The sequence below is a fragment of the Anguilla anguilla genome, chromosome 13 (genome assembly GCF_013347855.1).
Source record: "Anguilla anguilla isolate fAngAng1 chromosome 13, fAngAng1.pri, whole genome shotgun sequence".
NCBI lineage: Eukaryota > Metazoa > Chordata > Actinopteri > Anguilliformes > Anguillidae > Anguilla > Anguilla anguilla.
The window spans coordinates 9,552,385-9,577,688 of NC_049213.1; the positions used below are offsets into that span (position 1 = coordinate 9,552,385).

The window sequence follows — 25,304 nt, forward strand, 5'->3', positions numbered from 1 at the left end:
TGTTCCGCAAGTTATGCTTCTGCAGAGACGAGTCGGGGGAAGACTGTGGGTGTGGGCGCACCCATTGACCAGTCGGGGTCGCTAGCGAGCAGCGAGACCCAGAGTCCCTCTCATCCTGCTTAGCTGCTGGTCACAGTTGGTGTTAACACAGTCTGGATTTGATACTGAGCTGTAGCTCCCACCCACACACTGGAACAGTGCCTTAACAGGTGCCAAACTGTGGAGCCCATCCACACACTGGAACAGTCCCTTAACAGGTACCGGGCTGAAGAGCTCATCCACACACTGGAACAGAGCCTTAACAGGTACCAGGCTGTAGAGCTCATCCACACACTGGAACAGAGCCTTAGCAGGAACTTCACTGTAGAGCCCATCCACACACTGAAAACAGTGCCTTAACAGGAAGACCCACCCAGCAGTCCCAAGGAAATTCACTTTGAAGTAATCATACGCAACAGAAATGTACTATTGTTTTTTTTTTTTCAACATTTTATTTCATCAGATACTTGAACGAAAGGTTGAATCTTGAGCTGTGATGCCAAACCCCTAAATGTCCTCCTCTTCACCTCATTAAACCGAATCGGGAATTAGTGTCCCCGTAATACAGACGGGGGCCTGTCAGCCTTCAGGGCCTGAGGGGGGGTCGGACAGCCCTGCAATCACAATTCATTAGGGAAAGGACCGAAATTGAATGCATCTGCAAATGTCAAGGGGATGACATTTGGAAAGGTCATCCATTGTCACATACAGTGGTGCCGTGTACTTTTAAAATAGAATAAAAAAGCATTAACGGCACACACACAAAAAAAATATAAATGAAAAAGGGACTCCTGGAAAGTGCAAAGTAATCAGCGCCTGAATTTTCCCCTCTCCGTCTGCAGCTCTGAATGAGCACAGTGCACCTGTAGCGTCTGAACGAATCCAAAGGTGATTCAGTCTCGCTGTAAAGAGGCGCTGCTGTATCTGCTGTGTCCCAACTCTGCCGCTTCTCCTCAAAGGGATTTTTTTTTCCTCCCTCGTTACATTGGGATGTGTCTCATTTGTCAGTTTTGCCATTGACAAAGTTGCGTCATTTTGAGTTTGTTATTTGTAATGACAGTATTACGAAAGGAGGTGTTCATTTAACAGTAGAGCAGGCAATGTGCTGTGCATTCATGTGACCACCAGAGACGGAAAATGAAAATGATTTTTTAAAAGACAATTATTGTATGTGACAAAAAAAATGTGGAACTAGGCTGTCTGTTTAGAGAATACAATAGACAGGACTAAGCAAAGAAAGTCTACACAAGGGAACATCCTTTACCAAGAAACAAAATCACTGCATTATCCGGAAAAATTTGATCAAAAAACCTGTCAAGGTTTTACACTTTGAACGTGAAATGTATTTATCAAGGTGATGCAAGATTCAAGATTTAAATAGATTTTCAAACTCAAGCATTACGTTTATGACATTTATACCAAACCCGTTATAAACTTATAGTCAAGTTTATACCACAACATGGGTTTGTTGTGACTACACTCACTGCCACCTGCAGTTTCTTTCTTTCTGTCTCCCTCTCTCTCTTTTTAGAAACGTTGGCCCCATCAAAGCCAAACAGCATTATATCTTTGGCAAGTCGCTCTTTAGAGATGTGTACATAACTGGATGTGACATGTGGCTAAATCGAGATTGATCTGACGCAGTGAAAATGTCAGAAAGTAGCGCCGAGGAAATGTCAGAGGAGGAAGTGGGGGCCCCACGTGCCTGCAGAGCTTTCTGCACATTCGAGCGCATAAAATCACCCCCCCCCCCCACCCCCAAACACACACACACACACACACACCCATGAAGTATTCTATTATGGGTGTACGTGGAATTTCCCTTCGCTAGCCTTAGTCAGTCCACCCCAACCCCCAATCCCCCAACCCCCCTTCCTCCCCTTCATAACCACACACGCCCTCCCCAAATTCCATCTTTTTCTATTTTCTCTTTCACCTCCTTTTCCTTCACTATATTTCTATTCCATGGACACATTTGTCAGCCTGTCAGCTCCAATCTGTCACTTTGTTTTCTGCCATCACGCTTCGCATCGCATTCGCTCTCATTGAGGTTTGACACATGAGGACGAACCTCAACTTTTTTTTTTTTTTTTGTGGTGCTGGAAAAAAAAAGAAGTTTTGTGCCAGTCCTGTGCTCTACATTTTAACCCCTGTGTTCAGAGACGCGTTCGCGTACGTCATCCCAGTTCCTCTTGAGATGAAGACCTCGCTCCCCTTAAATGGCGTGCAGTCTTAATCGCATGAGGTTACAGGGATGACATACTGCAAGGAGAGCTGGGTTTAAGGGGATTTTAAAGGAATGATTGACTGCAATTAGTTAAATCCGTGACTTAGTGTGGCACTCTAACCAAAATGTAGCTGCATTCATTTTCATATGATACAAAATGTACATAAAAAAAATTCTGTTTTGCAACAAAAACTGGTCTGGTTTGGCGTTGTACTACAGTTCCCATCAAGCATTTCAGCAACACTTCATATACATTGTAGAGGACATGAATGCTGATGTACATATTTACTTTTCATCTTAAATAAGAGTGGAGTATTTCCAGTTTACATTTCCAGGAGTGTATTGTCTGATTTGTAGAAGCATTATGGTCTGTAGAAAAGCAGGGCATTACACGTACCCTGCGCCTGGTGTTTGCATTATTGTCTGCAGATAGTTAGTGGAGTACTAGCTCTCAGGGCAGCCATGTACTGTGTCGCTCAGAGCTGAATGGATCCTGAATGTGGTCAGGAGTTCCATACACAGGGCATAATTGGCCACAGGATCTCCCTGGGAAGGAGAATTGTAGCCTTCAGGGTATCTCCTGGTTCATCTTGCCATAGAAACATCTCTGGAGTCAGCTGGTTGGCTGTGTCTTTAATGGAGAACATCTGTCATAGGTCAGCCACAAACTACCTTGACCACATTTTGTGGTGTGCAATGGAAAATGTGAATACATTTCGCATGGTTAAACAGCTTGCTTTATATAACCTTTCAAGTTTTTCAAGCTAACCTCCATGACGGTGTTATTGTTTTTTTTACTATTTTCTGGGCCATTGTTAACTTCTACTTCCAAAAAGTGTTTATTTTCTTCACAAACACAGCCTGGCAAGTTCATTTGGAGAAATGTCAAAATTGTCTTTTGCTATACTGTAGCTGAACTTGCCATATTGAATTTGTGAAGAAAGCACATTCATTTGGATGTCAGAGTTGAGGACGAATGTTGGTTTAGTCCAGCCCAAAACCTGTAAATCTCCATTACGCCTATTTCCTGAAGGTGCGTGATTGTTTTTCGGATGTTGGTGTTATATAAACTGAGGCCTATTTTTTTTTAGCGTGTTTCTTTTTTGTGCAAACACAGTCGGGCTCTGTGTCTGTGGTTCTGTTTAGATCACCACCGCACGCTTCCCCGGGCATGTAAACGGCTAATGTTTGCCCAGTACAGAAAACAAAGTTGTAAAAATATGGGGATTCTGAGAGTGTGTGTGTGTCAGACTCCCATGGAAGTGTTTCATTATGTAAGATGCGCTTGTCTCTAGCCAAGTTAATCCATATATGCATTTCCCTTTGGGTAATGACTGGTGCGCCCGGACAGTTTCTCTTTGTAACAAACCAGCATTTCCCCGGAGTCCCTGCCTCAGCTCGCCGTGCTCAGTGGGGGCTATAAATACACTATGGCCCGTGGGACGGCGAGCAGGCTCATCTACACAACACAGCGTCTGCTGTAGAAACCAGCAGGGTTCTGAGCGCACCTGGGTCTATGGAGGACCCTGAGGACACTGTGTATTTCAATCACTTACATTGAATAAGCTCTTTAAAGTCACCCAGAACTCTGTCTTCGATTCTACGGCGAGCGGCAGAAGATAAGTGCTACCGGAGAACACTTCCTCTTTCTCTTTTGATACAGAACGGCTTCGTTTAGTTCTCCTTTATTGCTTACATTTTCTGTCGGGTTTTCATTTTAACGCTAGATCGATTCGTAGGTTTGAGCGGAGCAGTTTGGATGGTGTGGAGTGGTGGGGTTGCGGTTGGGGATGGGATGGAGGGTAGCCTGGCTGCGGGGGGGGGGGGGGGGGGGGGGGGGGGTGTGATAGGATCATGGAGCAGCAGGGGCCCATTTCTGTGGGGAGGGGTGAAAAACAGCCTCAGGCAGCATCATTCTGAATCTTTATTAAAGAGTTCTTAATACACACACACACACACATGCACACACATGCTTGCACGTGCTCACATACATGCACACACACGCTTGCACACACACACACACACACTCACGTATGCACTAACATATGTGCGTGTGTGTGGGTGGATGTGTGTGTAATCTGTATTTCCAAGTGTTATTCTAATAATCTGTAAGTGGTGTACTTATAGCAAATAAATGAGGTAATGAACGGGCCTAATTAAATTAATGAATCACTTATTAAGCCTAAATTGCATTTCAACTGTGTTCCCAGCCATTCTTGGGTAAAAACAAGATGTGTTTATCATTACGCTACAAGCTTATGTGATTTTGACAAGGTGGTGAAATCGTTATAATCAGAAGCGTGTGTTAGTATGCGTGTTTGTGTGTGTTTGTGTGTGCATGCATGTGGGATCGAAGCCAAGACTCCCGTATGAAGTAGCCACCCGTTTAATAATTAATTTTGTATTTATTGGGTAGTTTTGATCAATACTTTTAAATTAATTTCAGTTTATCAATGTAGCCTGTTTTGGTATGTGTTGCAATTCTTGCATTATAAACCATTAAGCGCTTATGATTACTATTTAGTTTGATTTTGTATGTAGCACTTCTGTAGCATGACAAATCTCACTGTATGCATTCTGTCATGTTTTCTAATGCACCGTATGTTGAAAGGAATACAGAGATGTGGATTTTATTATCCCATTGTTATAAAAATCAATCTTCTTGCATCACACAAGTAATAGAGCAAAGAGACGGTGGCCAGGGGTTTGACTCAAACTTAAATAAGTTAAGTTTAAGTTTTGTTCTTCACACCAAAATTAACTCACCAAATTATGCATACAACGGGAAAAAATACACTTGCATTTATTGATCTAAAGTCAAAGCCAAAATGAAGGCAAGAATTTTAATTGAATCACAGAATGAGAAAATGAGGTTGAAGAAACTGATTTTATTCTTGTGAAAATGCTTATTTATCTTTTTTCCCCCATTGGTACTGACGGTAAAATGTTTGAAAAAAATGGCAGATTGTGTGTGTGTGTGTGTGTGTGTGTGTGTGTGCTTGTTTGTGTGCTTGTTAACGAAAATTGTTTTATCCTATTCGCATATAAATATGATAACCGTCTTTCATCATTGTCAGCAGTAAAGTATTAGTATTCCCTTTGTGTCTTCCATTTCAATAGTTTTCTCAGCTTGTTTATCTTAATTAATCTGCATGTGTTTTCCTAATAGGGCAGACTTTCGCTGCGGGGAACATACATCTCAAAAAATTAAATAAAGCTACGATGAACGTAGTTTTTACCACCATCAGCGATTGGACGATTTTGGAAGCAGGGGCTGGGGTGTTGGGGTGTTGGGGCGAGAGGGGGCAGCAGCCAAGTCTTATGAGCAGCCAAGTCTTATGCCAAGCCATTAAAACTTGAGGTGAAAGGGAGAGTTCTTAAAACGAAGGTAGCAAAAGGAAAACAAGACCAGGTCAAAACCTAGTACATGGCTGGACCGGCCGACCAATGGTGTGACTTCATGACTCGGCCGACCGATGGTGTAACTTCATCACTCACTCACTCACTCAGTCACAGACATTTGCATTTTCGGGGCTGGCCGAAAAGCTGTTGCGGTCCAGCCAAAAAGATAGGCCGAAGAGCCTCCATGTTAAACGGCGCTCCCCGACACGAACAGCGGGGGAAGCATGATGAATACGTGCCTCTGAGATGCAGCCGCTCGGCCGACAGTGATGTATGCTCCCCGTGATGGATTGCGGGGTCCCTAATATGAGATTCCATCAACTGTAACTACAATTTTCACTCTATTTGTCAACGTCTCCTCCGCGCGTTTTATGCATTCGTCTGCGCAAGTTCGAGTGCCTCCGCGGCCATTTTTGGGGTAAACAGCAAACGGCGCCGGGCTGTCCTGCGGTAATTTGATGGTGTTTTCTTTCCGTTTTCGTTGAATAAATGCTTGCTGAAGTCAGTTTTTTTTTTTTTTTTTTTTCGTGACCCGCCAAGCAGGGATTGGCGGAGTGGAGAGTGTCTACAAAACGCAGCCTCTGTCAGACGCAGAGCTTTTTTTTTCCTCCGAGCTCTGCTTAGTCAGACGTCTAGTCGACATTTGTCACAGATGAAACGCAAGACGTGGCAGAGGGAACGGTACTGCTGCATTACAGAATGTATCTTGTGATATCTAACCAGTATCTTGGAATGCAATGTACAAGAGTGGTTCCATGACGTTTCAAAGGCCTGTACGGACAGGATTAGTTTCACTAGGAGGTCAGGTGGTTAAATTTTTACCGGAGTAATTCAGTAATTTTATTCAGGCCCAGAACAGCCATGTCAGCTATTTTTACTGGGCACAAATGTATCATTTTTCAGCACGTCTTAGAAAAAAAAAAAATATATATATATATACAAACTTATTTTCTCTATTTTAGTTGTATAGGGTTACACGTGTGTTGTCATTTTAAATTTATTTTTTCCCTGGTAGGAATGCGTGACATATTCACCCTGGAACAGCCAATCAGACATGCACCCCTTAGTAATTTTGGGGAGTAATATAGGGAAAGGCTTTTTCCTTGCGAATCGGCCGCTGAAATCACTGATGTGCAATGATAAAAAAAAATATATATTACCGACGTTGTCCTGCAGTAGACCTACGAATCCCAGGCAGGACAGGGCTAAAATTGTGAATAAAAAATAATTTAAAAAACAAAATTTAAATCTTAAAAAATATATGTGCTGTGGCTGCTGAGCCATGGTGTGGAGCAGTAGGGGCTGCCACAGTCCAAATGCGAGGCGCACAGATTAGTTCTTGCATCACCCAGGAAAGGGAGAGTTTCAGTCATCCGGGATAATCATCTCATAGCACACTGGCAACCCTAGCTGATTGGTCAGGTGCCCCCCAAGTGCTGAAGTTAAGAGAGTGTGGTTAGTAGGCTACTTGGGTGGGAGACCACCTGGGAAAACTAAGTTTCTGCTGAAAGTGGTTTTGGTGGGCCAGTAGGGGGCGATCTTCCCTCTGAACCCTAATGCCTCAGTGCACTGATGGGGACGCTGTAGGAGATGCCATCTCCCACATGAGACATTAACCCAAGGTCCTGAGTCCCCGTGGTCACTAAAGATCCCACAACACTTCTTGCAAAGAGTAAGGCATTCCTTGGTGTTTTAAATTTTGGCTAAATTCCCAACTTGGCTCTCTCCATCTGCCATCAAACTGAGTGTGAGTGTGAGCCCTACCCACTTTTTGTTTTTATGATTAGAAGCACAAAATTGGTTTTCAAGTTAAACGGTTTATTCGATTAAATTTGAGCATTTTCATTCAATTATTTTCTATTGAATTCATTTCGTTTCAAGCGATTGCCCTTTCCTCCGTTTCCACAGACAACACGGCGGGCATTAGGACCCAGCGGGCGGGCTTCAACAGGCAGGAGAAGAACGTGTACCTGCTGCCCATCCTGGTGGTGGACAGCGGGCCCCCGGCCCTCAGCAGCACGGGCACGCTGACCATCCACGTGTGCGGCTGCGACACGGAGGGCGCCATCCAGTCCTGCAACGCCACGGCCTACGCCATCACCGCCACGCTCAGCCCCGGGGCGCTCATCGCACTGCTGGTCTGCGTGCTGATCCTCATCGGTGAGCCCCACCTCACACTCTCTCTCCTGCTGCTGTAGCACTGCTCTCGCTCTCCTGCTGCTGTAGCTGTGCTGGTACGCTCTCCTGATACTGCAGTTGTGCTGGTACTCCCTCTCCTGATACTGTAGCTCTGCTGTTACTCTCTCTCCTGATACTGTAGCTGTGCTGGTACTCTCTCCCCTGATACTGTAGCTGTGCTGGTACTCTCTCTCCTGATACTGTAGCTGTGCTGGTACTCTCTCTCCTGATACTGTAGCTCTGCTGTTACTCTCTCTCCTGATACTGTAGCTGTGCTGGTACTCTCTCCCCTGATACTGTAGCTGTGCTGGTACTCTCTCTCCTGATACTGTAGCTCTGCTGGTACTCTCTCTCCTGATACTGTAGCTCTGCTGTTACTCTCTCTCCTGATACTGTAGCTGTGCTGGTACTCTCTCCCCTGATACTGTAGCTGTGCTGGTACTCTCTCTCCTGATACTGTAGCTCTGCTGGTACTCTCTCTCCTGATACTGTAGACCTGCTGGTACTCTCTCTCCTGATACTGTAGCTCTGCTGGTACTCTCTCTCCTGATACTGTAGACCTGCTGGTACTCTCTCTCTCCTGATACTGTAGACCTGCTGGTACTCTCTCTCTCCTGATACTGTAGACCTGCTGGTACTCTCTCTCTCCTGATACTGTAGACCTGCTGGTACTCTCTCTCTCCTGATACTGTAGCTCTGCTGGTAATCTCTCTCTCCTGATACTGTTAACTCTGCTGGTCGAAACTGGTCTTCTCGTACCGCAGTTCTGTTGATCCAACATGCCTCAGAACTCCACTAGTCAAACATAGTCTCCCTGATTTTTAAAAAATCAACAGATCCAGTGTTGGTCGATTTTTATTATTTTTTTCATTCACATTTGACCTGTTAAGGTTCCTGAATACAGCAATTGTGTTACAGATGTTATTTCAGCAGTGATTCTTATAGCATGAGACATGACAAAATGAAACGTGCACTCAGTAGTTTAATAGTTTAATGATGAGTCAGACAACTGTGAGCCTAGCCAAATGTTGACTGAATCCAGGCCAGTATGTTCTTACTCTAGGTATGAATTCAAGCAACATTTGCCCTTAATTTTGACTAAATGCATAGTGATTGTTTTTACTTCCCAAAGCCGGTTTGGCGAGTTCACATTGGTCGTTGCTGACCGTGCCGAAACGGTGTTTCTGGAGAAATGAGGTAACGCTCACGCTAACAGCTCGGACTAAAAACGCCGTGGGACCGCCGTGGCGGCGGGTAGCGGAACGGGCGCAGCGGCGCCGGGTAGAGCGCTGCCTCAGCACTTCTGTCCCGCCGGAGCGACAGGCTTTAAAATAGACGAGCCCGTCCAGGCATCCAGATGGCAGCGCGCACGCATCCCGAGTGCTCGTAACGCCATCTCGAAACTTTAACGCGTGTGATCCCTCCCCAAATACCCACCCCCCCCCCCCCCACACCCAAACTCTGAACCCCAAACCCAAACCCTTCCCTGCTTGTGTTTGCCCTCTTCCTTCACCGTCACCAGGAAAACCGGGTTACCACCCGCTTTTAATCCCAGAATCTATATACACGTATTTAAGTGTGAGTGTTTGACTCTGAATGTAGCACTGTAAAACTTGACACGCTTGACTTTCGCATATTTTTTTGTGCTTTGAAAGCCTTTTTTTAACTTGAAGATTGCTTCTAACCAGGGCTTCTTAGGCTTGTCTCATGGTGGGTAGTATAGAAAAGAGACAACAAAGTGTGTGTGGGGGGGGGGGGGGGGGGGGGGGGGGACAGATGATTTCCACACTATTCCTGTATTTGTAAAACTGAACTTTAATGCGCACAGCATGTAAAAATAGTTCTTAACCAAAAGCATGTTTATGTTAAAATAATTAAAGTATTCAGGCTACATAGTTTTAACTATTAAGCCTGAATAAAAATTAGTTTGAACTATTTTGCCAAAATAAGAAACTAGTAAGAAAGTAACTGTTTTCGTTTTTTTTTTGTGGACCGAAAATATCTCAACAGGAAATCTTAGAGTGAGTGGATGGAATGGTGGCCTTGAGAGGGATATTCCAAAGTAACGAATGAAAAAATTTTTTTTTGCCAATTTTATGTGCAGTGGTCGACCATGGTAGAGAAAAATGTTTTCAGCTCTCTTAGCGTGATTCTGCTGACCGCGGTCCTCCGTCACAGGCTTTTAGGGGCTCACAGTGAGCGGGCAAGTGTGCGCAGAACACCCACAGTATTCCGGTGTGTTTTTTAGACTGTTTGGAAAATGGCATCATGTATCCTTTAATGAATGGTGACTCAGACATACGGATCTTGGTTTGGTTGTACCGTACATTGTCTTACTTCCTGAGTTTTCAAAATAAGTGGTCCGAACACCCTCGGGGGGCCGAACCCCCCTCCTCCCCAGTCTGCAATAGCAGTTTCCGCCTCGGTTGTCCCTGGTTACATTCTCTCAGTCCACGTACGTAATAATTCTGCCTGATATGCACTACTATTGGCGTCAGGTTCAGGTGTTAATTGAGCCCCTGATTGGGCAGCATTGACCTTTGAACTGCTGTGGGAGGAGCAACTGCAGTGTGTGATCTTTCCCTTATGAAAAAATCACATTCAATGTTCAAATCATGTTCAAAAACCACATGCGAACACTCTGTACATGTACAGTGTACACATGTGAACTATAAAAATAATCCAATTTATAAGATTAGAGTGGAAAAAAAGTAACCTATTCTATTTTCTGTTCACATGTGGAAATTGTCATTCACGTGAAAAAAGCCAATCATGTGAAATTGTCCCCCTCACACGTGGCATTTTCTCTTCATTTTGTTGGTGGGCCATACCAATATTTTGATGGGTTGTCATTCGTGCATTGCCTCAGTGACAGCTCTCTGTGAGTTTACATGCAAATAAACATCCGTGCATACACGTTTGCATTTGATGAAATATGTTAAATGTTTTATAAAGTTTAAATTTTCAAATAAGCTCCCTTGTTTTTTTTTTTTTTTTTAAACTTGTTTTCTCTATTTGGCCTAAACATCCAAAAAAAAAAATCTAAATATCAAACAGTCACTGGCAAGGACACGTACATTGACAGATGAACTGGAAATGAATTTCTTCTGTGAATATCAGTATAAATAAAAAAAGGTATGACGTTGCATATTATAGACATATAATGCATATTAATGTCTCAGTGGTCATATTCAGAATGGCATAGTTGCGTTTGAATAATTATGAATAACCACATGCATGACCCTGAAAGCACTTACACATTTTTACATAGTTTCTTTTTCCATATAACATAGTTGAATGATTCAAAATATAAAGCTCATGTGCGCACAGTGCAGCTAGCGGCAAAGCGAAAACGTCACTTAATATTCAAGACGCTCCCCGCCCACAAATTGATGCATTCGAGGGAGCTCGAGTCTTAGGTCCCCGCAGATTGCGCTCTGATCAGCCGGACTGAGGCATGCTGGGAACGCGCTTGTTAAATGGCGGCCGGAGTGGCCCTCGCCGCTCACCGCAGATTAGGCGGCATTGATCCGCGTATTTATTTATTTATTTATCTCCATTATCGCTGGGGCGGGCGCTCCGCGGGGGCGCGGCTAGCGGACGTGCCGAGGAGCGCGGCGGGGTTTGCATGGCGGGCGGTCTGCTCCACGGCCGCGTTCCTCAGTTCGCTCGCGGACGGTGATCGGTCCGGTTCGATCACGGTAATTAGATTCATTTCCACCCACGCAGTTTCTAACCTCACAACACACTTCCCCCACGCTAGGCTGACGTCTGAACACACTTAAACACACCTACCGTGAGCAAGCTTTCACTCAGGCACCAATCACAGGCCCAGCAGAAACCTGTTTTCATTTCATGAAATGATTTCATATATTTAATTTCATTTTATACATATATACTGAAAATTGTTCTTTGATGTTTGTTTTTTAATGGATTTTTTTTACTTAGATTTTTTTAAAACAAGGATAAAAACATTTCTTAAGCAGACCAAATTTCTACGCAGAAGTAAATACATTAGAATTAGATCTTTCAACTATTTTTCGTAATCATCTCAGAAATGAAGCTGTGTTGATTATTAACTCACAATGCAACAATTTGACCGATTATCTGGTCAGAAAAATAAATACAATAAAATATATCTTTCACTTAGCCATGCCAAAAAATAACAGTCCGGTATGAGATCAGCAGACATTCAACCTCAAAATGTTTCCACTACCACTTGGGAGCCCCATGCCTCCTCGGAAAAGATGTTTGTCTTCATGATTTATTGGATGCTGGGACTGGAGGAAAAGATATCGCTGGTTCAAACCTGGGCTATGTCGTATTCTGGCTAGCACTAGGAGTGGAAGTACAGTACTTGCTTTGGCTCAGGGGTACGGGCAGGAGGGGGGTGAAATTAAGTCAGGTAGGGGCTCCTCAGTTGTAGTTTCCACCAACATTGCGAAAACAATATTTCTCACTGGCTACCTAAATGTTGTCAGTGAGAGATACTGGACAACAAGAGACCTGGCGATTTCCATCTTAACCAATCAGCCATGCGGCCATTTTGTGAACTTTCAACTGGAAGTGAACAAGATGTGACTATCCGTCACAGAACAAGCACATCATGGCAGTTTTCAAGCTCTCATGTTTAGATGATACTTTATATCAAAAGGAAATTGCTGTTTAGAAGTTTGGTAAAAGTAAGTATACATGTGTATCCTGTGGCTTAATGAACACTTCTAATGTAAGTAGAATAAGTGATTGTTCTGGATCTTAAGTATTTTTAATTTATATAAATTGGCTTTTGCATATGGCAATTGCAACCATAGAATACATATTGCAATCATAGAATAAATAGGAAAATTCTGTTTCAATCATAGAATAAATATATGGAACAAATATGACAATTTAAAATGAAATGCATCATTCCGTCTTCATTCAGTGAGATGAGATGCCAGCTGCAATAGAGGCAAGTCCTTTGCACTAGACTATGAGCATTGCCTCACCTGAATTAAGCCAGCAATACTAACTTTCCTTTGTAAGTCTATTAACATTTTTAACACTTTCAATAATATCTCCAAATCAATCTCATGCCACCTCCACACACACATGCACACTCACAGACAAGCACCCACACACAAGCCCACACACACGCACGCATACACACACAAACACAAGCAAGCATGCACACACAAGCACGCGCCCACACACACGCACCCACACAGACAGACGCACACACACGCGCACATGCGCACGCATACACACATACACAAGCAAGCATGCACACACAAGCACGCGCCCACACACACGCACCCACACAGACAGACGCACACACACGCGCATACAGCACGCACACGCAGTTGTGCAAGAGCGCAACATTACGACCACTGCAGACCGTTACTGGAGCGGCCATGCGGGCAACACGAATGTTCACCGCACACCGAAGTGCCCCTCAAAATAAATCCGGTGAATTGCCACTCTGTGTTGTTTACGAGACATTTGCAGTGATTGGTCGCCGCAGTTGACCTTAACAAGGAGGCAATATATCTCAGCCCTCGGGTTCGCCCGCACGCCATTTCGCTTCAGCTGAGCTCAGACAGAATTAAATATTAATCTGTATTCAACAACCTCGGCTCCCATTTTCCTTAGAAATTTCTAGAATAATACGAGTACTGTATGTTCCCGCTTCCTCTGCTTCTTATACACAACAGTGATCGCAACAGTGATCTTAGAAAAAAAATGCTAATAATTACTTCTGTATCTGTGAAAAACAAAGGGGAATCTGAGGCCTGGAAATCTCTCCTATTACACACATTAAATCGGTAAGGTGAAAGATTAATTAACATTTTACACTCAAGCCTAGTGCAAATTAACTTAAATATTAAATATTTTTGTTTGACTCAGTCGGTGAAGAGAATTATTTATGTTCCTCTTCCTCTACTTCGTGTTGAAGATGAAAAAAAAAAAAACTTCAGCAAATTCAGCCTTGAGCTTTCCATATCCTCCTGAGGCCTAGCAGAAATAAAGTTTAAGTATTTTATTTTATTTTTTGATATAATATAATGCCTTGGAAGAAAAAAATATGTTGCAGTGAAACTATTTTCAAAAATATCATTTATTTTATTTTTGTTGAATGTCACTAGTAGTGTAGGTTTCAGCATAGGTGATTATGGGTCTTGGAATTAAGACCAGAGAAAGAAAAATTAATGTCTGAGTCACAGAAGGATAGACATCATTGACTGGATTTAGTCAACATTTTGTACTTCATTTGCCCAGCATTTAATCGGCATTTTTCCTTCACACCTATTTTTATTATCATTTTTGTAACTCCATGGACATACTCTGGGGAGCTCATTTTGGTGATTGCTGATCTTGCAGAATTGTAGAGTATAAAAGTAACCCTTACATTTATTTGTTCAGTTCAGGTCAAATGTTGATTGACTCCATTTGTACGGCTGAGAGTCTTCGCTCCCTTGATAGCCCAGGTCCCCTCTACAGTAAGTGCTTTAGTTTGTTGGACTGATTGGCTCCATCTCAAACAAGGAGAGTCTGTCCTTTCCCTTGTTCTGAATTTCACTTTTTAGGCTGTGTCACTGTTCCGGCAAGCACGACTTTGTTTGGAAATTCTACCCTTTTTTTCAGGGGAATCAGTCAAATTAGTGAAAAGTATACACTGTCATTCTCTTTTGATTTAATGCCTTTCATCTAATAGTATTCATAATTTCAAATTCAAAGCTGCCGCATGTAATCTCCCTCATTTTGCAATGAAGCACAAATGGTCCACTTTAAAAACTATAGCTTGCTTTGTTAATTGTTCTTCTTCGCTGAAGATACAGAAGCATTGAAAATACAGCTGGCTTTGTTCATCAGTCTTCTTCACTGGAGATCCTGACGCATTGATTAAGTGCTAGTGAATATGCTAGGGCATTTACACTCTTTGTACTTATAATAAAATGACAAGGCTGGATAAGGCTTCAACCTTTCTGTTATTTATTGAATATTTATCTTGCTCCTGACTGCTAACTAAGACTAGAGAATTCTCTGACTGTGAGATCTTTGGCTTGTGTGCCATGTAGATTAGTCCTATTGCTTCTAAGTCTTTCCTTACAACTTAAGGTGCTATTGAGGATAAATAATGTATGGTCTGGGTTTGATCAATGTATGTCCTTAACTTTGGCTTGCAAGCAGTCTAAATAATACACGTTCTTCACAAAAGCACAGGTTGGCAAATCAGTTTTATGGTCACTTTACTCACCAAACTGCTTGTAAAAAAAAAAGTAATGTTTGCATCTCTTATCAGCTGATGTCATGCCAAAGTTGCATGTAAATGCAAAGTCAAAAATCATATGAAATGTGCCGTTTCACATGTAAAAAATCACAATTCCACATGTGAATTTAACATTTTCACACCTTAATTAAAGTATTTACTTGTGAAAAGAAAATGTCACTTGTGAACTGGACATTTCCACACGTGAAAACAAAACATGTGACTTGAAATAGCAAAGATTACCTTTTCCCGCTCTCATCTTATACTTGAAATTATTTTTTATATACATGTAGACGTGTTGAGTGTTACCATGTGGTTTTTGACACAGGTGGTTTTTGAACGTGAATTTTTGTAATGGATGAACTCCAGGTCTATGGCTATAATCATTAAAGTACTACTGTGCAATGCTTCTAAAAAATCCACACAAATACACACCTCTAACTGACTCCTCTGTCACCTGTTCCACTCAGTAATCACAAACAAAGACAAGGACCGCAAGCATTGTCACAACAATTTATGGGAGTCTGAGTGTACTGTAAGCATGTCATGTGACAAATTTATACGACAGCGTCATGCTCAGTTCAGGATGGACAATTAAGCTCAGGTGATTTGGGTTAAGATGTCATGTAGTATCTGCATGTTTACAACATGCCTTTCTCTCAGCAGCGATTGTAAAAACAGTATTTTTTCAGTTTTGTTCATGTAGTGCATTTTATATTCTCGGTTAAGTTATATAATACTTGAGCGTATATTTATTCTTATGTTTCTAATGCAGTTCACTTAAACTGTCAACCAATTCCCCATGCAAAACCCAGCCATAACACTGATTGTGTTATTTTACATAACATTCTTTTGTAAGAACACTGACAGGATTGTGTAATTGTATACAACATTCTGTTTGAGGAAAGATAGATAATCCTTCCACCCAACCACCGAAGAGCACATCTAAAGCTTTTAGAAAACCATATGGAGCTAAGCGCGTGCTCTGGCTGCTGTTGTTAGGGTTTGCATTATGTTTGTAAGTTGTACTCTTGCATGAGCTAGATTAGGTCCCATACGTTTCTGGAATGAAACTTCCACCATCTTAGGATAACAGGATGGCAGATTCTCAATGGCATTGCATGCGTCAGTATTTTACATAGGAGTTGATATATGATGCCAAACCAATCACAGAAGTAATGTAAAACTATTACTCTGATTGTTGTACCATGTTACTGATGAAAGAAACACTTCTTTAATGTTTCCATCATGGAAAATGTGTACCTGTCCCAAAGCAAGGCCAAAATGTGTTTGTAATGAAAGCAATCGACACAGGATACTGGCATATGCCCCCAGCTCCCTGTGACAATAATTAGAAATTATTATGTAATTGAAAAATACAAAAGCTGATGTGTGGTGAGCTTTCTGGTGCATAATAGCTGCCTTGCATCACCAAGGTGGCTGCTAAACATTTGTAAACAATGTATTATTATTATTATTAGTAGTAGTAGTAGTAGTAGTAGTAGAAGTATGATAACAGTAGTAGTAGTAGTATTAGTAGTAGTAGTGGTATGATAACAGTAGTAGTAGTAGTTTTAATAGTAGTAGTAGTAGCAGCAGCAGCAGCAGCAGTAGTAGTAGTAGTATGATAACGGTAGTAGTAGTAGTAGTAGTAGTAGTAGTAGTAGTAGTACTGGTATGATAACAGTAGTAGTATTAGTAGTAGTACTGGTATGATAACAGTAGTAGTAGTAGCAGCAGCAGCAGCAGTAGTAGTAGTATGATAACAGCAGTAGTAGCAGCAGCAGTAGTAGTATGATTACGGTAGCTTAGTAATGTGTTTGTAATGCTGCTGTTTGTAATTTGAGACTAAACAGGAGCACTCTTAGGAGCATCACAGGCGTGGGCAGAGGCTTAGGCTGCGAGGAGCTTTGATTTCTCAGGATCCCAGAAGTACGTGGGTCCTGTTTTGCGGGGGGTAACTTGGCTTCCTGGAGGCCCTCGCTGCGTGATTAGATCAATCGCGGCGTGATGAAGCAAATGAAAACAAATTTCTGCCTAATTACCTCCAAACAAACAATCCCTCCATCAGCTAATTTAGGGGCGACGCGATGAATCCATCTCGGGCCGGGAAAGGCATCTGCGCACATCCTTTCCAATTAGGGCCCATCTGCCGCGATGCTCTCCCCCGGTTCCCGCGGCGACGGCAGCCCAAGGGTAAATTAGCCGTCCTGTCAAGAGCGTTTACCGCAACATCTGTACGTCGCCGCCGCGGCGCCGCCACATGTTCGCGGGGCCAGGTACACGCCGCGGTGCGCCGCCTACCCCCCCGGCCGAGAGGGCGTCGCGTCGCCCCGGCGACGGCACGGCCGCTTACCCGCTGATTAACGAGGGTCCAGAGGCCCCACCCCAGACTCCTCGCCCCCCCTTCCCAGTGTACCCTGGGAGGGAAACGGTGGAGGTTCCTGGAAGCGCTGGCATGTCAAATGCCCACGCAGCTACAGATCCGCTTTCTGGTTTCGTGTCAAATGCTTGCACGGGCTTCTTCAGAGAACAGTTAGCAGGAGATGCTGCCCTCAGCATTAAGCTAAACTCTTTTGGGTCAAGCTCTTTTTATATGAAATAATTTCCCTGAAGTTATTAAAATTGGCTGAGAATTAAGGTTTTACAGGAAAAGGTCTAGTGGATCGGAGAAGCAATCACACATTCTTCTTCTTCTTTTTTGCATTGAAATTCACCACCTGGACACCTGAGAAAATATGTACCAATTGTATTGCATTTACTTGCTGGCATATATTAGCCAATACCTCTGTAAAATTTGAAATGTTTAGAGCGTTCATATGTGAAGCAAGCATGCATTGTCTTCCGTTATTTGACTTCAGCGTTCAGCGCGATTCATAGTGTTTTCGCTAACGTTTTTGAATGCTTTTTCTGTGCGTGCCAAAATCAATACACAATTAGCGAACAGCGAGAACAGCGGCATGCTTTTGTGCGTTGGTGACGGCTGCTGTACGGCCCGCACGGCTCCTTACATAAGCTGTCTTTATGACCCGAGTCTGGATGCAGATTCCTCTCGTGATTAAGGGGGAGCAGCTAATGAGGAATAATATACACAGGGGTCAGGGGGATAGATTACACCCCCTCAGCACCTCCCACCCCCTAACTCCCCCCCCCGCCTTTGGCAGAGGAACCAGGGACCATTGACATTCATGCCCCCTCTCCCCAACCAGGGTGTGCATCTCCACATAAAAACTGCCTTTTTCCCAAGAGTTTGCTGTAAGTCATTTAAAGCAAATAAAGTCAATTAGAGGGACCCACACCAGCCATTTATACACATTAATATGCCTGTCACCAATTTCTTTTCTTTCCTCTTATCTTTTTTTTGTTCAGCAACTTTTGCGAAGAAAAAAAGTGGCCTGTTTTTTTTTTTTTTAGACGCTAAAAGGAATAAACAAGAGCGCTGCGATAACGATTCGGCTGCGGCCGCCCCGGCGCGAAAGCGGAGCTTACCCACGACGCGCTGCATCTTTACGGCCGTGCGTGGTGACACTTATCCCCTTTAAAAAAAAAAAAAGAAAAAAAAAAAAAGGCGAGCGGAGATCTGGAGCATAATTTCCCATCGCGGCCGGGTCATCCATAACTCCGCTCCCGCTGAAGATATGAAAAGCCATCCTTCAGTCGAGCCCGGTGTGTTTTTTGTAGAGCGCCGAGTCCAGAAAGCACAACGCCGTGTCACAGATTGTTATTTATTGCTTTCCCAACTGTTTTATGTTTGTATGCGCTTGCCCCCCCCCCTCAGGGCTACACACTTACTGTACGTGTAATGTATGATGTATGAAGTCCACTGTTTAATGATGTATCTGAAGGTCCTTGGGCTGGTGGCCATGAAAAATAAGGCTGCATTCATACTTCCCGGCGTCGCGGGAGACAGTTGGGGCCCTTAAGTTAATTAGCATATGAAATGTTGTCTGTAAGGCTCTGTTCCGTATCTCTTTTTTATTATCATGTTTATATGCTTTTTTTTTTTTTGTTCAAATGCATTAAGCATTTTCCAGTACAGGAGGAGCGAGCGAGTTAAGATTTAAAATGAAATCAAGACCGAAAAAAAAAAAACCAAATAAAAAACAAACAAAAACAAGTGAACGTAATCAGCAGCAAACGGGGTCATCGGAGTGACATCACCCCGCACTGACAATCAGTCTGACATCATCTCGCATGTTCACGCCGATGTTCTGAACGACCTCTCCCTGGCATGCGCTGCCGCGTTTAGCGTGGGGGGGGGGGGGCCTTGATTGGTGGGAAAAGCGCAGCTGTGTGTAAGTGGCGGTATCAGGGGAAGGGGGGGGGGGGGAGGTGGGCGTGTTAGCGCAGTGTAACTGTGTCCACAGGCGGTGTTATCTGGAAGGTTCCGGAGTAGATTATGAGGTTTGCGCGGAGGGCGCGGGGTGGGGGGCAGAGGGAGCGCAGGAGAAGCGCGGCGATGCCGACCCCGCGGAGCCCCTGCGGCCCCCCCCGGGCTCTGCCGAATTAGAGCTCCACCGGCGCCGCCTCTCGCTGGGAGTAGGAGGGGTCACGCCCTTGCGGCTGTGCCAGAAGAACGTGCTGCTTGTGTATCTCACGCATTCTTCAAATTAGCATAAGCTGATAGCATTCTCTGCCTTTGAAATAGGGCCAACAATATAAATTTGCATATTGTACATATCCACATATTATGCGTGTGTGTATATATATATATATATATATATATTTCTTTTTTTTAAATGAGCTGTTGATGCCTCATATGAAAACATATAAAAGTGTATGACAAATATACTTATACATGGACTCACCAGCCACGTAGTTAGGTACACCTGCTTGTTAAAAGCAAATAGCCTGCTCCTCCAAACAGCGAATCATGTGTCTGTAACTCAATATATAAAGCATGCAGACATGGTGGGTTTGGTTTTTTTGTTCAAGCAAACATTAGGATGGGAAAGATGTGACCTAAGAAACTTTGACCGGTATGATTGTTGATTCCAGACGTGGTGGTTCCAGCGTCTCCGAAACAGCTGCCCTCCTGGGATTTTTACGCACTTCGGTCTTTGCAGAGAATGATGCGATGAACAGAAAACATCCAGCGATCGGCAGTTCTGTGGGGCGAAAAAACCTTGATAATGAGAGAGGTCAGAGACGAATAGACAGACTTGTTCCACAAATGCTCAAATAACAGCTTTTTTTACAAAAGTGCAGTGCAGAGTGCAGTAGGGCTTCTCAGAATGTACAGTACCTGGGCTACCAGCAGAAGACCATGCCGGGCTCCACTACTGTCAGCTAAGACCAGCAAGATGAGGCTACAGTGGGCAAGTGACCGCAAATGGACGATTGAAGATTGAAAAAGCGTTGCTTGACAAATCAGACAAATCTAGATTTCTGCTACAACGTGCAGATGGTAGGGTCAGACATGGCGTAGACAGCATGAATCGATGGGTCCATCCTGCCTTGTGTGAATGCTGCAAACTGGTGGTGGTGGTGTAATGGTGTGGAAAATGTTTTCTTGGCACATTAAGCTCCTTAATACCAATTGAGCATCATTTGAATGCCACATCATACCCATGCATTGTTGCTGACCGTGCACATCCTTTTATGGCCACGGACTACCATTTTTCAAATGGATAGCTGCTACAAGATAACGTGCCATGTCGCAAAGCGCACATCATCTCAAGCTGGTTCCATGAACATGACAGTGACTTGCAGTTTACTCCAATGGCCTACACAGCCCCCAGATCTCAATCAAATAGAGCATCTTTGGGACGAGATGGAACAGGAGGTTCGCAGCATGAATGTGTGGCTGAAAAATATGCAGGAACTGTGACACCATTCAACATTCAGGCAACATGGACCAAAATCCCAAGGAATGTTTTGGCACCTTGTTGAATCCACGATGCAAAGGATGCAGGCTGTTTTGAAGGCAAACGGTAGTCCTACCCGGTGCTAGATTGTGTACCTAATAAAGTGAGTGTATTTAATATATAATGCATATATTACATATACATTATATAATATGTTCTTATGGTATTTCATATGATGTCATATCGGGATTAAATGTTTCTGTTATGTGGTTTTTTTTGTTGTTGTTGGGACAGAGCAGTTCATGTGCTGATCAAAGTGTTGAAAGTCGCACTACACAGATTCAGTCGAGAGCAAAACAAACACGGATAATTGGAAAACCGTTCCTCTGCGCCGTGTGTGTCGAAAAGCGAAAAAATCAAAAAAACTCCCACAAGGGTGTTGGTGACATCTGCCCTCTGCCGTTAATGAATTTTTAATTTGCTCAACGCATTAATAAACATGCCCCCTGCCATTCCCCCATGATGCTTTTACTTAGACCACTGTTTACCATGCAAATTGAGATTCGGATAGATACGGGCCGTGCGGTGTTTGCTTGAGTCACGGCTCCCGGTGTCGGTGAGCCGATGTAACTCTCATCTGGGGCTGGTTAAAAAAAAAAGAAAGCAAACCTTGGGACAGCATTTTGAAAGTCAAGAGCTTTCGACTGACATTGTTCCTCAGCTTCGACTCAAAAGCACATTATTTTTGTTTTTATCTTCGGAAATGCACGCCTGGCAAAAATTAACTCATGGGACAGTCTTTGTAAAGGGGAAAAATGGTTGTAAGCAAAAGTTAAAGAGAAGCTGAATTTAAAAAAGGTGTTTGTTAAAAGGTACTTGATTTCTGAAGTGGTATGTTTGATGTGGTTTATATATATATATATATATATATAGACAGGTGGCAAATTAAAGTAAAAACTTTGAGTAGAGGAACATAACGAATGCAGATGCTTCCATACAGGTGTACTGCATGATATAATTGAGCTATTAACATGCTATCATGCTCTGTGGCATGTATAAAAATGCCAAGCAGGTCCAGTTGACCTTGATTATGGATCAAGCATACAGGCATTTAGCAGATGCTCTTATCCAGAGCGACTTACACAACTTTTACACAGCATTTTTATATACTGAAGCAATGCAGGTTAAGTACCTTGCTCAAGGGTACAATGGCAGTGTCCTAGCGGGGACTTGAACCTGCAACCTTTAGGTTACAAGGCCAGCTCCTTACCCATTATACTACATTGCCTTTTGTCACAAGGACTGGTCAAATGGCTAGTGTTTCAATAGGAACAGTGACTAAACTGACATCTTCATTTAGATCTATGGGAAAGACATCAGTAAATAGGGTCAGAAATTGTGGTTGAAAGCGTACATTCGATGATCTGATGCTTGTGCATTAGTGCAATATATAAGCACCTCTCCCTCAGGTGATTCAGAATGTCAATGCAGGACATGATCAGACTGTGTCCGCAAGAACAGTCTGTCAACAATTACATAGGGAGGGATATTATAGCAGGGTTGCAGTGCATAAACCCCTCATTACAAAGACAAATGCACATTTGAGAGTTCAGTGGTGCAAAAACTGTAGGCACTGATCTACACAGATGTGGGGGAAAAAGTGATATGGTCAGATGAGTCATCCTTCACCATATTCTGGACAAGTGGGGGCGTGTGTGCATGTGTGGCGTATACCAAGAGAACGGTACAGGCCCGAATGCTTCACCCCTACAGTGAGTGGGGCTGGTGGCTCTATTATGCTGCGTGGGGCATTTTCCTGGCATGGTTTGGGTCCACTTGTCCCCTTAGAGGTGTGTGGATGTGTGTGTATAAAGCATATAGTATATTTTTTCATATTGTATATTTATTGTGCTGTAAGATACTGCTGCTATTATAAAATTGCTTTTGTAACTGTGCTTTGTAATCTGGCATTATCTATCCATTATCATTAACTATGCATCTTTGCTGTAAAATAATAATGAATATACGCTTTATATTTAATTGATCAGTCCTGCATTATGATGGGAACCTTTAGTGATTGATGTAAGAAGATTCATCATCTGAACTCTTAATGTGTAATTACTTTTATAGTAACTTCCATAATTACTGTCTATAAAAGAATAAGCAGAACATGTATAATCGATATCCAGTATAACCCTTTCATATTTATTTTACAATTGCACGGTTTCATCATCCATCATTTTGTGTAGAAGTGGCGTAACATGGGTTATTCATGGTCCACGTACGGTACCAAACAAGGGTACAAACTTAAAAAGGTTTCAGAAAATTAACTTTGGCTTAACTTTGCCTTTCTCTATTTGTGCTTATTCAACTCGTGTCATTTAAGTCTGTAAATTCAGATTTCTGAATTTTGAAAGAGATGTTTGAGATGTAACTTTTTTTGTTGGGTTGACAGATGGCCAGTCATGTTACTGGTCTTCATTATTCCCCTCTAATCAGAGACTGATTTGGGTCTGAGTGGAATCTCTGGCCAATCAGTGACATTACTCACGACTACTCTGTAGTAGGAAATAAAGCCATCAAAATATTTGAGTAGGGTTTTAACTGTAATGGCTACTCATACAAAGAAAGACTAGTCTAAGTTTAACTTTATTTTTCTCAGTCTTGCATTATTTACTTTTTACAAGATAGCAGCTTGGAAAGAAAACAGTAGAACAAGTAAAACTGATGAATGGGATGAGAGCTAAAAGTTGGGAGGAAATTGAAAACTAACGAAGACGAATGTTCGACTGAAGTAATTCAATTAAAATATGAACTAAAAAATAAATCACGGCGTAAATAAAGTGCATCTGTTTGCAGAGGCCTTCTGCTGCCACAGGGGGTGGAAGGAAAAAAATGCCAGTGCCAAAGAGTTAAAGCATGGGAATGAAGCAGACTGCAATGTTGCATTCGGGTCGCGGTTGCCAGATCATTCACTGATTTAGAGGAGGAAAAAAGGGGGCATCGTCATTCATATGACAGTGTTGCGCAGTAGCGTAATAAAGGTTGGACCCCCCCCCCCCCCAGGAGGCATTCTACAGTCTTGCAGTGAGCCTTGGGGGCATGCTGTAGAATTTATACGGGCCCGCGCACAGAAAACCTGGATCCAGAATGCTCGGCAGATAAAAATGCTGAAAAATGAAAACTCCTCCATAGGGAGACCGCACATTTATCGATTCAGAATATATTGTTTCGCCGAAATAAATAAAGAAATAAATTTTGGTGATGTAACACCAGCAAAGCTTTGTTATTCTCTTCCCCCTTGTGTAAAAAAAAAAAAGCTACGGGGTACATTATGACCTGACCTTTTTCTCTTGATGAATGCTGTGTGGTGGGAGTTTGGAGAAAATATCTGCGTATGTAACTCAGGACCAATTTAAAAACGATTATTATGAGTTACCTGATTAATCTCATGCACATTATCATGTATAAACCTAGAGTTTGCACTTTTTAAAATCTGTGTTAAGATGCCTATTTCTCTTGTTTTACCACATATGGATTTTAGGCTCAGTAAGCTTGTCAGGCTGTGGAATTTCATGTTTTTATTATGACATCTGTCTTCAGTCACAGTGGCACGTCCCAGTTCCTGGAAGAATAGGAAGTGAGTGAGCCTTTGTTGATTTATTTGGGGTGGGGATGGATAGTGTGAAGTAGGAGCTCCATGAAAGAGAATGCTTTGATCTGGGTATAAAGCTAGGGAGATATAGCATGTTTTTGTGAGGGACCCTTTCATATTGTGGAATATAAAACAGTTTTTTTGTTTGTTTGTTTGTTTGTTTTATAATACCCCCCCCCCCCCCCCCCTGTAAAATGATGTAAGTTTAATGGTTCACCAATAATAGACCGTGAAGTACAGTGGGGGCGAAGCATGGATACTCAAATATGGTCCTAGACTCCAAATCCAGCCCCGGTTCTCTCTTTTGTGATTAACTGAACAATTAGTGCTACTGATTGGTCAGACTGTCTTCACACCTGACTCCCAGGTAAAGGGAGGGTGGAAACCCAGCAGTTCTCGGCCCTCGAACCGTGATTTGAGGAACAGGGTGTATAAAGCGATGTAAGGTTTTCCCACTTTTCTGTTTGAAAATACCTTGTTTCAACCGGCTTTGATGGCTTAGTAGTGAAAAATGTAGACTAGATAGAATCTGGTGTCAGTCAGGAGGAAAGAGTGAGAGAAAAGATACATAAGAAAAGCGATATGCAACCGAACTGTATGATATTTTTCACCTTACATCAACCATGGATTGCCTTAGAAGCTGAGTGACAATCATCCTGTTTTCTGAGGGAGGGGGTCATTATGAAGTTTAAAAAACGACGAGTGAATGGTGGAGTTTGTTTGCACACCTGCCTCGCTTAAAAACGA

General features: G+C 42.9%; 1 protein-coding gene across 2 annotated transcripts in view; it reads left to right on the top strand.

The window, feature by feature from the left end:
• LOC118210663 (cadherin-22-like) overlaps positions 1-25,304 on the top strand; it is a 247,014-nt gene that overhangs the window by 217,427 nt on the left and 4,283 nt on the right. For both annotated transcript variants that reach the window (XM_035387024.1, XM_035387023.1), the window contains exon 12: positions 7,577-7,828. In XM_035387024.1, the coding sequence (XP_035242915.1) occupies positions 7,577-7,828 (252 nt within the window). The remainder of the gene's footprint in view (positions 1-7,576; positions 7,829-25,304) is intronic.